Below are 14,884 nucleotides of genomic sequence, written 5' to 3'. Positions count from 1 at the left end.
GGCGAAAGAACCGTGTAGGTTAATACCACACCTGGAATGTACTTGCATGTATTAAGTATTTTGTGATTTCAGCGGTGATGTTCATACCAACAGTCACCTCTTGTAAACTGCAAACTGAGAAAAAGTCTATGTAAATGAGCAAAACAGAGATTTTAATTTTTGATATGAACAGAAGGTTTTTGGGCAGCAGAGACCTCAGTACTGTTATTATATGGGAATTAGTGGAAACCTAATGAACTGTAGGATCACACCTCCAGGATTCAGAACTGAACTCCTGCCTCTAATTCCCCCCGTGTTTACATACAGTCCCCCAGGTACAAAACCATACAGTTAGATGAACTGGTATCTCTACATTGCCTTTAATGAGGATGATTGTGTTCTCCAATGGAGGGGTCCTGCCCACAGTGGGCCTTGCTCTCTTTTTGTGGGCTCCTGGCCAACCATAACCCCGTACTGGATAAGTGGTGAAGGAAGTTGGATGAATAGATTAACTTCGATAAGAAACAGGGTGATACTAACGGCTCGGCTAACAGTCCATACAGCAGAACATGAGCGAGCAAACAACTTGGGTGAACCAAAATAAACATACAAGCCTTCAAGTTGGCATGGTCAGTAATTCAGTTTATTGAGAGAATACAGTACATTGTGTAAGGTGAGTTTTTGTGCAACAGGCAAGAAGAGATTCATTATATGTGCTTATTGAACAAATTCTCAAGTTGGAATATTCAAATGACGAAGGAATTCACAACTTTGGGGAAAGAAAACAAAGTATATTTTAGAACTTTATTTTTTCACTCGGTAAGCAAGTTGTACATGAAAGACCTGCAAAGGTGAAAAAAGTGGTTTTAAAATGTATTAGTCTAAAATACAAAATTACAGATAAGACATTATGAATATGAACACCTTTCCTATTATAAATTTATATTCAAGGGGGGAGGGGGTGGGCTGCGACAATGGGGATTGGAATTCTACAAAATGAAAATCTACAAAAGCTACATTTGCTTTTAAGCTCAAAAACCTTCATTAAAGAAACATTTCTGCATAGATTTACAATTTAATTTAATAAGGTATGTGTTATCACACCCTTAAAGTAGTAAAATGGATATGCTTGTGTTAGTTTCACAAATGAGACACAAGAAAGCATTTTTGATTAATAAAAGTGAATTGCAGAAAGACAATTTGGTACTACAATATTTTGCTTGGTTTAATAGTCAAAACAAGAATTCTCCCAAAAACACAGTAAGACAAATCCAATGATTGCCTTTTTAAATATACTTTAATTATATAGATATATAGATATATATATGTATTTCTCTAAACAAAGCATATAACAGCTTAGTGTTTAGGTGGAAGCCCTCAAAAGATCACTAGCATCTGGGTAACCACTCACAGCACAGTGCACGACATTTAAACTAAGGCTGCATTTCAAATCAAGTGTATTTCTAAAACCAAGCCCATGTTTAAAAACATCTTTAAAAAAATAAATAAGAATGCAAAAGGCCAATTAATAGCTACATATTGCCATGGCGTAATGTTCCACATAAGCGCTCGCGTTTGTCTGCAACAACTCCTGACAACACGGATGCAACACCTGCTGTCACTTAAACCCAAGAAACACTGAAGCACTTACACAGAGCTGCTCATTTACTAAATGTATTCAAGGCTATTCAGTTCTTTATAATAACCCTCATCCATTGCAGCCACATGCTTTCACCAGTCATCTTTCTGTCACTCCCAGAAACCAAGGGAGATGTCCGTTCTAGCACCCACTCAGCTAACCCTGTTTGCACCCTATTCACTTACTACTTCCCCCCCCCCCCATCAATGCCCTTCTTCACCGGTAAGAATTAAGCTAATTACATAAAAAGGAATAATTGAGTGGAGTGAGGTATACAACTGAAAGATGGCAAATTAAATCAGATATGGAGTCTTGGAAAATTTCCAGTACTAGTAATTCTCTGGGTCCCTTAAGTTAAGTCACAGTTCGTAAGACAACATTCAACAGGAGAAATAACAGATGATCTTTTTTAAAAATCGTTACAGAAAATAGAACAAAAACTTTAATCCTTCCCTTTTGGAACGTTAGCAGAATGTAACATACGGAACATACAAGGAGGTTCAATGCACAGTATGTTTCATAATAGAAAGGTACAGACATTTTATTGTATGATGGTTCAAGTTATAAGCACATAGTGTATGCAATGTACAATGTCATAATGTACAGTGTGTGTCAGTTACCGAGGAGAACATGTATACGATGCCATTCTTTCTATACAAGGACTCCATGTCAGTTTGTGTTAAGGCCAATCTTCAACCATGAGAACTGTTCCAAGACTGCCGTTTTGCCAACACTGAAATGTTTGTTTTTTTTTTGTAGGTGTTTGTTAATACAGCATGGTTTTCACAAGTCCATACCATTCAGTATCAAATTATGCCAGGTACGTGTGTTATCAGAATGAACTTGTTCCAACACCAGAAAGCTAACCTACATTAAACTGAACTGCAGCTCACCAACATTACTGGTACAATCTTTGTACTGACCCACAGTGTCTAAATTCAACCAAATATAATTGTACCTGGGTTCATTTGTATACAAAGTGCACATGTACTCAAAATAGATACATATTTCATAGGCATTGAATTAAAAAGCATTGAAGCAACTACCACACAAACTACTACTAACAGAATTAGCAACCAGGGCTCCTGTTCGTAATGTTCACCTTCTCTACACATGGTCATTTGTAACAGAGAACAGAAAATGTTGACAGAAACACCCAAAATGTACTCATGATGGCAACAAGTAACAGGTGAAACCCTGAAATATAAATAAAATTACCCCACCAGCTACATCACTCCTCTACTTGGTTTTCATTTGTGTTGCAGTTTTTTGAACCAAGTGATTTATTTTTTTATAATCCAGATTAAAATAATATATTACTTTGTGTCTGGTCATTAGCAAAGAAACAGAAGGTTGCGGGTTCGAATCCCAGAGCAGGGCAAACAGACACTGCTCTTCCTCTCGTTTTGGTATTTCATTACAGCTGTGGTGGCAATTTCCAGGGAAATTACAACCCTGAGGCCTGCATGACCTGCCCCCCACATACCCGCGCCATCTCCCAGAGATCATAATACTATAGAAATGGAGGGGAGAGTAAGTGACACTGACTGTTTTAAGGGGCCACTTTACTATGACTTAGCAGTGATTTATGATGCGGTGCATTTTAGTGCTTAAGATTCAGAACTCAGCAGGGCTACTTGTGAGACAGAAACTTCTCATCTGTGCAACCGGTGAGTTTAAAATTTGCACACAAAGTAACTGGAAGAAAACCCCAAGAAGAAATGAGCTCTGAGAGGGATTGACCACTTAAAAGTTCACCCAGTCGACACACCACTCACTCCACACACACAGACCTGAGGTATTGCCAATACATATCAGCAAAAGAAGAAAAAAAATTAGTTTTTGCAAAACTGTATAATTAGTATCACTAATAACATTACATCCATATTTGAAAACAAAATATCTCATGACAAGAACAAAACAAATGACCACTGAACAAATTAGTGTGTCCTTCCCCATTTGCCGTACAGTACGTCCTGACAGTGTGAAAACGATACTGCCGCGGCAGAGCCGAAGTGCTATGGAAGGAGTATTCCCACTTTCACTTTACTCTTTGAAATCCGTTTATTCATGTTTGCCTTTATTTTCACAGAACCACTCCTTGTTTCCGCAGCCACTAATGACAAGTGCCACATGGAAGCACAGATTTAGCAATCAAATGAGTACAAGGCAGGTAAAGTAACATACAACCAAAATTAAACTCTGTTAGCATGAACACAAATAAATACACTGGTTATATAAGAAAACAAAACAACAGAACAGCAGTCGTAAGAACAATGTTAGCGTGGCGGCATGTTGCATGATCAGATGCTTAAGACTGAAAATTCCCCTTCAGAATGAGAACCGGTGACCGAACTGAGAGGTTTTTTTTTTTTTTTTAAATGAGCGGGTGAACAGTAATAGTTGTGCTTAAACACCAGACTGTCATATCATAGCGTTCCGTTACTGACAGCAATACATTGACCATAAGCGTAATACTGGCTCTGGAGAAGTGTGCTTACGTTTGGTCATCTGCAGCCGAACCCCCAACCACATTCAAAAACGCAAACCAGACAAATGCAAAGCCATAAAGGAAGGCATTCAAGCTAAATGCTGACGCTGTCACCTTTCATTCTGTTCCATCTACCGGAAGACTCTCACTGTAGTTTTAACAGTACATCCATTATTTCCACAGGTCCCAGTAGTTACCGGACTTACCATTCGTTAGATACATGTTGTAACAAAACATGACAGCTGTATCATAAATAAATTGTTCAACGCTGTCAATAGCATTAATTTGTATTAAGACATTTGTTTCATCAGGTATTCAAATGTCTACTGAAATGTTGATGAGATGTACTGTCTAATTAGGAGTTAAAGCGGATAAAGTCTGGAAGACCGAGTCACTTAAAAGGCGAAGGTTCACATGATATGTTATTTGAGAGAGAATGATGTACGACCGACTCAGCTGATGAGGCGAAACCTTGTTCAGGGACAGAGAGAGACCTGAGTTACAGAAGTACCTGATCTGAGTGACAAGTAGCATCAGGCAGACCTTTAACTGAAAATCCAATTTTCATTATGAAGGGGAAAACGAGGCCTGGACACCCAGCCTCACAGTGTGGGTGATACAGACATGACCTATTGGGTTTCAGAATTGAGATGTCACTGACCTATCACAGAGTCCAGCCACTTCCTGTAGGCGGTGGCAAAACGGCCCTGCTCGGGGCTCCGGCAGCCGCTGAGGATTTTGGTGACAAAGCTGTGTTCAGAAGGCAGCCCGGGACAGAGCTGCATGGGTCCCCGTTTTAGACGCTTGCTGTCTTGGGTGTAGTTGGTCTGTTTGCTGTCTTCCAGTGCCGAGTCTACATCCATGGCTTGGACATTCCTACCTGCACTGGCTCCCAGGGAACCACTGAGTGTTTCATCAGCGTGATTGAGGAGAGATGGCTGTCGTCCACCATCCTGGGACTGCTCTTTCCTCCAGTGATACCAGAGGAAGAAGACGTGTCGCCTGCCAGAGATAAGTGCGATAGTTACACACACACACACGCTCATCAATAGCAGGAGCTAGTGATGTCATTAGGTAGAGGACTAGGATGATGCACTGGTAATAACTGCATACACTACTGAACTATCAAGAAGTAGATTAAACCAGTCAGGGATTTGCAGTAACATGGGTGTTACCAGTAACTTTGGTGTTAGTAGTTAAGGGAAAACCAACAGCTGCAGTTCCTAATCCAAACAGAGCCAGCCCTTGACCCTAACCGATAACCAACAGGGGGGCAGGGGGGTTTAAAACAGGGGGGTTTAAAACAGGAGGACCAACAGTCACCAGTAAAGAAATCCGATGCGATGCTAGCACAAGATTTTTCCATATTAGGCGAGACACATTTGGCACTGATCAAGCTGGGACTCGCCTGTGACACCAAAGCGTTTCGTGACCCGGGTAGGTCTCAATCAGGTCAGTGCACAACTCCAGCTCCTTGTCAAAGAGTTCGGGTATGCTGGCTGTCCGGGATTCTTCAGCGGCAGCGGCGCCGTCGCCGTTGGGCCAGTGGCCGTGGTGCGGATCCTGCGATGGGCCACAAGAGGCGTCCGCGGCTTGGCCCAGTTCCGCCACTAGCGCCTTCAGCAGAAACTGACGGTAGTGGAAACCACTATGGTCAGATACATGCGTGGACACCCAGAGCTTCATTGAAGACAGTTCATCATGAAGAATCTGTACAGAATAAGAAACCAAAGAGGATACAGGATCAGCTGCCAAAATGTCACTCATATTCTCCAGGCGTTAAGATTCACTGTCACAAAATGTTCCATTAACTTCAAACTATTTATCCAGCACATCCTGGTCCATGAGAGGCAACACGGGAAGAACACGTAAACCTTATATACACAAAATGAGGGCAGGGTTCCAACCCCCAACCTTAGAGGCAACAAGACCAGACATTAAGCCACTGTTTTCCCAAACACAGAAGTTAACACAAAATGATTCACTACAGATAGTACAATCGCTTATAGCTCTATATGTTGTATTTTCTGGTTTAATGTGTGGCCCACTTTCATCACTTGATACGCTAGGCGTGCCTTCGCACTTCCACAGAATATGCTAAAGCTATTCAAATACCTGGAATAATATGTAAAGGCAATTCTTTCCTGCAATAAAACTTAAAACAAATTTGATGAGTCGAATGAAAAGGAAAATTGCTCTGCTTGAAAATGCTGACCAATGTTTTAAAAAGGGTAAGAATTTGCATAAAGCTCCACAGATTTACATATTCCTCTAAGTAGAATGTAACGAACACCCCCGTTCTTCGATGCCTGTTGGTGGAGGCGTGATCACTAGCCCAACAGGGTGGCAGAAGGTAAAAACACGATAGCTAAAGCACAGACGTGTGACTGAATTTACCAGCAGGATTACCAGAAATAGAGCTGCTGTTGTACCTTTAAACATTTGAACTTTGCTACCTTAACACTCAGGTGAATGAACGTGAAAATGCATGGCTTGCTTTGCACAAGTGAGTAGTAAAAACACAAATAGTGGATGCACATACTCAACGACTGGGCAAGTATGCACCAATGGGGTCCCATAAAACTTCGATAACACATTTAAGTGTATCTCCCATTGGGATTAATGGGATTAATGGAATTAACACGTGGCCCGGCGAGGTGCGGGGGTCACCTTCAGGTTGCCCATGGCCAGGTTCTGCAGCACCCAGATGCGGTGGGACCAGGCGTTGTAGTTGCTGGGGTACCGGCTGGCAGCCTCGGCGCACACCTTCATCTCTTGCCGCAGCACCCGCTGGAGACGCTCGTCGGGGGGCGAGCCCTGTGCCCCACCAAGCTCCACCTCTCCAGGCTCCTTCTGCTCCGTGGCATGCGGGCGGCACTGTCGCAGGACCTGCTGCAGCACCCAGCGCCTGGGGTGGCCGAACAGTGGAGCTCAGTACAACACATTTACATTCGTTTAACAGCGATATTGGAATGAGGATTGGAGAACAGGGTCAGCCAGAATCTCTGGAGCTAACCGGGGTTAAGGGCCTTACTCAAGGGCTCAGTGGTGATATGATCAATCTGCTGGCCACTGGACCAGAACCCACAGCCATCTAAATGGGCAGAAATCCTACTGGATAAACGGTCCAGAGTCACATAATTGTGTGGGAAATCGACCCACATCACTAACTTTCACATGAAAGAACAGTAACGGCCAAGATAAAGGGTCAACTAGCTTTTTAACGAGACCATTAAAAACACCAAATTACACAAGCGATAACGAAAACAGAGATAGTAAAACCCTCAAGCTGTAACAGGGAATACCACAGTGCTCCTCACCAATCTTGAGTGGAGCAATGCCAGTCTTATGGTATCCCATTACTGTATCCAACTGCCGGATCGATCTAATTTAACCAAGCGCCAGAGAAGTGCTAAACTAGGGAAATTAGCTATGCTTGTGGCAGAGTCAAAGAATAAACATCCAGCGCAGCTTCACTAAAACCGACAGGGACAACTGGATAACATTAATACAGTCAAATTAATTTAGAAGTTGTCATAAGCAACCTCACAGCAGAACAAATCACACGATGTGAAGGTCACAACTAGGGCGTAAGGTTAAATGACAATGTAAAGACACTTCTCTGAAGCTTTTTCAAAAAGGGTTTCAAGGATTTGGAAGGATTTAAAATGGCATCGAGTTCGCAGCAAATACAGCTAATAGAAATTATAACGCCTGTCTGATTGACAGTAACAGGATGTGTTTTAGAGGACATGTAACGTTATTACGACAATTGAAAGGACAAGGAAACTTTACGCCCAGGTCTGTAGGTGTGATTTTCATGTACACAGGCAGGTTTTGAGTGGGTACATTAACAGATTCCATTTTACAGCTGACACACTGGATTTAAGTTGCAATGACACCTGGTGGTAATGTTTTAAGGAGGGAAAAGGCATCTCTGAAATGCAATAAATCAGGGTAAAGGCAGAGCAGTTAATGTTATATTCAGTGCGCGGTTTATGGTGACATGAAATGACCTTATATAAAAACAAGCAAACGATGAGAAAATGGATATTATTGGATTTGATTTGTCGTCATTTATGGGAATATTGTTAATCATCTGTTTTTTCTTCCAACAGTTGTAGGTAAGCAAATGAAAGCTACTAAAAGTCTGTAGGTATAATTCATTTATTTCTGACTGGATAAAAGAACTGCAGAGGAAAAAGCGGACGAAATATTTTGGTGTATTTACGGATAAGTACAAGAATAAATTTTATGCTTATATATTGTTTTTTGTCATCTTATTTTCATCATGTAGTGGTAACAAACAATTATGTTGTTTTGCAATATTAACACTTTTGTTAGCACTATTGTGCTGTGTCGGTTGATGTTTGAACAACAAATCTATTTTGATCACACTTCAGTGAATGCCTTGACTGAACAGTCCAAATAGAATCCAAATCAGGCATTTGGGAATCAGAACCTTACTGGACTGAATCTACTCGTTAACTTGAATCCAATTGGGGTATCTATCCCCTATTAAAAACCATGTCGCAGTGGAAAAGAAGTGGTACAATCACATAAGGGACACCAGACTATTCTGGTGAAAATTCAGCAACCATAATCAGCCTGCGGTGCAGCACCTGTGGATCCAGGTTTCTGGGCTCTTGGGGAACTTGGTGAGGACCAGCTTGCCCAGGTACAGATCCCTCTCAGGATTCAGCACCCCACACTGTGCCAGTTCCTTCCTAGACAAAGAGAGCCCCCTTTTTAAAGGATCACGACACGTAGGGACAAACAGACATCATGCAGCATCCACTATATCTGAGTGATTTAGTGACAGCTCAAAACTAAGAAACGTTCCAAGCTAGAAGAGTGGATGAATGTCAGCAAATGTACTTCTGACCAGGTAGGGAAAGCTGTGGAATTTCAGCAACAATACTCTTGGATACCATATGGTCATTTATAAAATGACCATCTGTAAAAACACACACACACACACACACACACACACACACACACACTCTTAAATAAATGTAAAATCCCCCTTAATGCAATTCATAATTTTTCTCATTATGCTAATCATGAACGTCAGGCTATTCCTTTATTCCCATCAATATGACATGATATAATTAGGAATCGATATGGATAAAATCTGAAATCCGTTGCCAATGCTCAGCAAGAAGGGCAAAAATATGGTGACTTCACTGATTACTGCAGTAGACATTTCAGTCTGGTATTGCAGTAAGTTGTGGAATACTAAGGTAACAGCATGCAAAAAAAAAAAAAACAAAAAAAAACAAAAACAATTGCAAACAATGGTGATGTGATATGATAACGCATTTCATGGCGCTTCTGAGAAAAGAAGAAAAAAAAAGCGCTTCCCTAATAAATGATCCAGAACATGGTAATGACTCTTATTTAAATCAGCATGCTGGCAGATAAGGCTGTCCTATAACTAACCCAGAGAATTAGAAATGACGACTATAAAGGAGAATTACAACCCATTAGCGTATCAGACAGGACATTACGACAGCAAATGTACAGTCTATGAATAGGCCCTAATGAGAAGCTACTGGGTGCTGAGCTGAGCAGCTAGGGACTCCCAAAAGACACTTACTATAATGTGTAACTGAAACTGCTTCACAAAGTTCTAGCAAGAAGATGCTTAATCTCTTTCATTGTGGCTTTTATCAGTTCACAGTTCCCACCTTTTCTGATAGGCACGAAGAGCCCGCATTAGACAGGGGTAATAGCTACCACTGCTCCTTCCGCTTGGTCAATGTGGCATAGGTCTCTCATAAAGACGACTTCAAATAAATTAGGAGTAAATCAACTAACTGTGCCTGGAATCAGGTCATTTAATCATAAAACACTACTGTAGTCTTTGTAGAGTATTATTATTGTCTATGAAAGAAACATTTGTGAATTTTACCATACTACATTACTATTACACTTTTAATCATTTATGAAAACAAACATAAAAGGGTAGGGAAAATGATTAACTGAACTCATTAGTCCAATAAATCCGTTATAAACTGTATTCATTTTGCATGAAACAATCATGGTGAGCTCAACAGAAATCAATGATGCGGTTTCCGAAAAAAACCTTCACCTCCACTACAACTAGCATGCAGAATCCTAATCCTCTTTAAGCTTTCATGCCTATCCAGCTGTACTGAGAAGAGAGAAAGCCATCGACAGTCACCAAACAGATTCCAGACTACAGTCAACAAAATGCTGTTATCCCAGGAATGAAAAGGGTGGCAAAGCTGGTGCTTATTTTCACCAGCCGCCAAACGACCGTGAAATAGCCAACACCATGGGCAAAGAAATATCGATTAATCACGTTTCACGTACATGTACGTAGATAGTTCACTTCTTCTACTTTGTCTCCATTCTCTTTGTAGGAACACTTCGGGGTTTATTGGAAGCCACACTTAAATTTTTTTTTTTTTGATTCTGCCAGCTGAAATCAGCACCTCCTAGAATCTTTCAACAAACACTGCTTTGACAAAAGGACAAATCGCTTTTGTTTTTAGAGGCTTGTTTTTTTTTTTAAAAAAAGATGCTTACGTAACCCCATTTACAAAAAAGTTCACAAAATTCTTAAAAAAAAAAAAAAAAGACCATCAAAATCATCACAACTCATCTGGCACTTTGAAGGCAGAAAAAAATGAAGAAAATTAAATAAATCAGAAAATATTGTTGCACCCCCATAGCTGTCACTGTCAAAACAATAACAATTATATAACCATAATGTTGGAAACGTAACACTGTAATCAAACCCTACCGGACTGCCTTAAGCAAACGAGTAATATCTCGTTATTCTGTCAAGTGGCCATGATGCGTGTGGGCTTCAGTAACAGTGACTGAGGATTGACTTCAGTCTCATTGCTGGGGCTTCCTTTGGACAGAACCCCTTACCAGGCAATGACCCAACAAAGCAGGACACAGTGTCTTGACTGAGGGCAGTTCCAGACACCCGGAGCCACAAATGCCTCTTTGATGAGCTGGACACAGCGGTTTCTTTTTCCATCGCCAAATTCAACAGGGTTCTTACTCAAGTTAAAATACTTCCACACTTTGACGTTCAGCATGTTCTTCTTAAGAGCATAACACAGTCACAGGTTATCAATTAATAAAAACTGTGTCCACAATATGATAAACTGTACTGTAGAAGTATCATCATATACATATTTATTATATTATACCCTTCTTGGCCTGGCAGGCCTGTCTTATTTGCACGCTTTTCCCAATGCAATGAGCAAAATTTCACGCGAACACTAAAATGAGACATTTTCTAAACACCAGCCTAGCCTTGATGTGCAGCTAAACTTAAAAATAAAATCTGCACTTACACTCTACTGACAGTGCTGAACAGCCAAGGGTGTGAACACTAAAAATTTTATAAAGGATATTTTTCTATTAAACTGAGCCGTCTTGCACTGGCTGTCACTCTACAGGAACAATAAGATAGCTCATTTGGCTAAAAATAAGAATGAAGAAAGCCTGAAATTAAATGGAGAACGGGAGAGTTCAATCTGACTACTAAACCTCTTATGTATTCCTCGCAGACATTTTCTGAGTAACTGCCCGGTGCAATTACTGAGATATATTAGTTGGCTTTTATATTACAGTTATCTTCTAAAATACTACATAAAACAAAATGAGGTTTTTAATGCAAGATAATTTCCTTGTTCTCTGCTATAACAACTGGCCAGTTCACGACATAGGTAGTAAAAATCCATACCTGACATTCCATGCAGTAGTGAAATCTGGATTCAACAGCAGCAGTGTGCAGGTGATATCGATCAATGCTGGAAGACATTTAATTCAAAGGCACATGAGACCAGAACAGTGCATGTGTTCCAGGTGAAAATGAGCTGATGACTTTTTGTTTTGTTTTAATTTTGCATGCAAGACTTTTTGACACAAAAAGAAACTCGTGTAATGATTCATATGATCTTGTTCAATGGGACAAAAAGTACTGTCAGGTCGTCATGTACATTTCTGCAAAAAATTTGATGGGTTTGCGAACATGCAAAAGTAGGTCGTAAGCCACAATTAATTATCAGATTGAGAGGGTGTTTTATCACTTTTAAAATGGCGCTACACACATTGACAATCCACCTTGTAATTCCAGTCTCAATGTCCCAAAATAAACCAATCTGCCTAATATCTCCAGAGCTGTTTGGCAAACAAAAACCTTTGTGATATGATCAATACTGCACATAAACACGGTCTTACTTTCAATCCTATAATTACACAGTTTATTAGTATAGGGAAAAGTAACTATGTGAAAATTACATCTGTTATTAAAAACACTTCTGTACATCATAGATATGAATATACCGCATGCCTGCGGTAATAATGGTAAAGGAAAAAATAAAAGTTGGGTTACTCAGTCATCTGAAAAGCTACTATGACACTGAAAAAAAATATGTTAAGCTCATTTCACAGGGCGTGTCTAAGGTATAAAATTACCTACCACTTTTAAGGTCAACATAAAGAAATGAAAGTATAAGCCTCTGGAACAGCTAAAAAGGAAAGCAGATGCTAAAATGGTGGAACTATATTACTTCATGAAAGTAGGACCACTGGGTCCTAATCTGACACTCTGTCCCTGGTGCTTGTATACAAGAAACTAGTGCAAGAGAAAGGTACCTCAGCTTCTCCCAACTGCTAGAATCAATAAATCTTATTCTCAGGGGCATCAGAAGCATTGTGAATGTGGTGGGGGACACACTTGTGGTGGGGGGCATGCTTACTCTGCACTGAAAAGGAATACGGAAAAAACTACCAGCGCATTTGCATGCGAATAGGGTCAAATGTGCGATCTACCTACCTTCATTTACAGTATATATAATTCTTACAAAATCTCCTTGCAGATTAAATCCATTTGTTTTTTTGCTACATAAATGCATATGAACAATAAAGTTGGTTCAGAAAGTCATTTACATTTTCTTTAGAGGTAGATAGAACAGCCAGAGGTAGTTTTCTTCCAATTCACTATCTTCCTTTGACCTACTGCCATTTCCAACAGATACACAGGAATGTATTTCCTGAACAGAAACACAGAGGTCAACAAATATATATTAAAATAATAATAATAAATAGCTGAGTGGTGCAGACTCTTACCCTCCCTCTCCAGCCATTGTTTACGCTGCCGGTACAACAAAAGTTTGTTGTGCACAAAAGGTAGAAGGAACTTGACACACCAACTCTCCATGCCCAGCTTGTTGTCCACCAGCACGATGGGACTTCGGTTGTACCTGGCTTCCGGACATGGTATCAAACCTATTTCATCACTGCAACAACAACACGAGTCAACAACATAAAAGCCATTCTTATATAACAACAACAAAAAAAATCTACAACAGCAAGATAACTGATTACAGGCAGCTAAACTGTCCTCACAAAATGTTTTTACAAGGAGACACATACAAATTACAAAACTATAAGTCACAGCAGTGGTAATTTCAACAGAAAGATAATTAATTCTGTACATCTGTTCACCTATTGCTAAGAGATGTATCCACGCCTAAAAAAGCTTTCGGCGACAAAACAGAATATATGAAATGACATTTTTTATTTTAATTCCGCGACATGTCTTAAAAACTACAAACTGTATCGACTAATGCTAAATATATAGTTTCTGATTATATGCGGTACGTAATACGCGCCCACCATTGACTACACAACTGAAACGTTGCATTGTCTTTTTAAAATCTGATAAAAGCCTAAAATAAATGTGTAGCTAATTTGCTGTTAATTGAGCAAAGTATTCGGCTAACAAACGTAGTCCTTAAAATTTAGAAAGACAAAGTTAAAACTCTTCTCGGCCAAAACAGTTATGTAATAAATAAATAAAATTGATAAACGCAAGCTACACTTCAACTGTATACACAAGCAAAGTGAGATCCCGCCCGGTTTCCATACTGGAACTTGTGTGATTATACAGATGCACCCAGTGTCACCAACTAGCCAGTTAGCTTCCTAGCTAGATACAGTTACCACTTAGCACTCCTATAAGTAACTTGCAATGACGCCCTTAGTACATTTATACGGAATTTTAAAAACTTTCTTTTTGCCAGTGGCACATCCGTGACATGTGAATTTATCAGCACATCATTAACGTTGCGGCTTTTCAGCTAGCCGGTTAGCTAAACGACCGATACTGGCATAACTAACAAACGCTAGGTAGCGATAAAGCCCCCCCCGCACTCTCGTGGCAATGACACGTCCCACGCTGACTCGACTTCTCCTATTCAGAAACACACTTACATATTGGGGTTCTTCTTAAAGGCGTTGTTGATATCTTTCACAACTCTCTGAACCAAGACATCCACCTCTTCCTCCGACTCTGCCATTTTTCTTGGGGCGGGTGACATCAACAAGACGGTAGAACTATTTCCGGGTGACGGAGAGCGTCCAGATTTACCGTCTGGGAGGGGCTCGTAGTGAGAGCGTGGCCACTGCTTAGGCAAAATAAAAACTCAAATAACAAGACCTATCAAAAGTAAAGGAAAGACGCTTCTTCATGAACTGAGATAACTGCTTATGATATGTAGATAGAAACTATCGTCATTGTTTTAAACATACCCACTATTAACCTGTTGTCATTGTCCCTATTTTTTTTACTGACGATTAATGTTATTATTGTTATTATGTAATTAAGTCATATTCTATAAAAAATTTAAAATTCATCTTCTAATAACCGCTCGGCGTAATTGGAAACCTTGCTCAAGGTTGCAAGCAGCATTAAAGTTATAGTAGTGAATTGTCTTGCTTTT

General features: G+C 40.1%; 1 protein-coding gene across 1 annotated transcript; it reads right to left on the bottom strand.

The window, feature by feature from the left end:
- Positions 1–604: 604 nt before the first annotated feature.
- ptar1 (protein prenyltransferase alpha subunit repeat containing 1) lies at positions 605–14,582 on the bottom strand. The gene is made up of 7 exons (XM_048992002.1): positions 14,376–14,582; positions 13,230–13,399; positions 11,842–11,908; positions 8,732–8,836; positions 6,780–7,017; positions 5,518–5,819; positions 605–5,111 (listed from the first exon to the last, which is right to left on the bottom strand). Exons 1-7 carry the CDS (start codon positions 14,480–14,482, stop codon positions 4,763–4,765), a joined length of 1,338 nt encoding a protein of 445 aa, XP_048847959.1. The 5' UTR covers positions 14,483–14,582; the 3' UTR covers positions 605–4,762.
- Positions 14,583–14,884: the final 302 nt, after the last annotated feature.

This window comes from Brienomyrus brachyistius, chromosome 2 (genome assembly GCF_023856365.1).
Source record: "Brienomyrus brachyistius isolate T26 chromosome 2, BBRACH_0.4, whole genome shotgun sequence".
NCBI classification, from domain to species: Eukaryota; Metazoa; Chordata; class Actinopteri; order Osteoglossiformes; family Mormyridae; genus Brienomyrus; species Brienomyrus brachyistius.
Note: the sequence above shows the minus strand (reverse complement) of the source record. Positions and strands in the feature narration are given on the sequence as shown.

What these genes read in the sequence shown, in the direction of transcription:
- ptar1 (XM_048992002.1), bottom strand. Translation starts at nt 14,482, where the DNA reads ATGTCACCCGCCCCAAGAAAAATGGCAGAGTCGGAGGAAGAGGTGGAT. An exon ending in CCAGAAACCTGGATCCACAG is followed by an intron (nt 7,018 to 8,731) that starts GTGCTGCACCGC and finishes CGGCCACCCCAG; the next exon opens with GCGCTGGGTGCTGCAGCAGG. An exon ending in TGGCCATGGGCAACCTGAAG is followed by an intron (nt 5,820 to 6,779) that starts GTGACCCCCGCA and finishes TATTCTGTACAG; the next exon opens with ATTCTTCATGATGAACTGTC.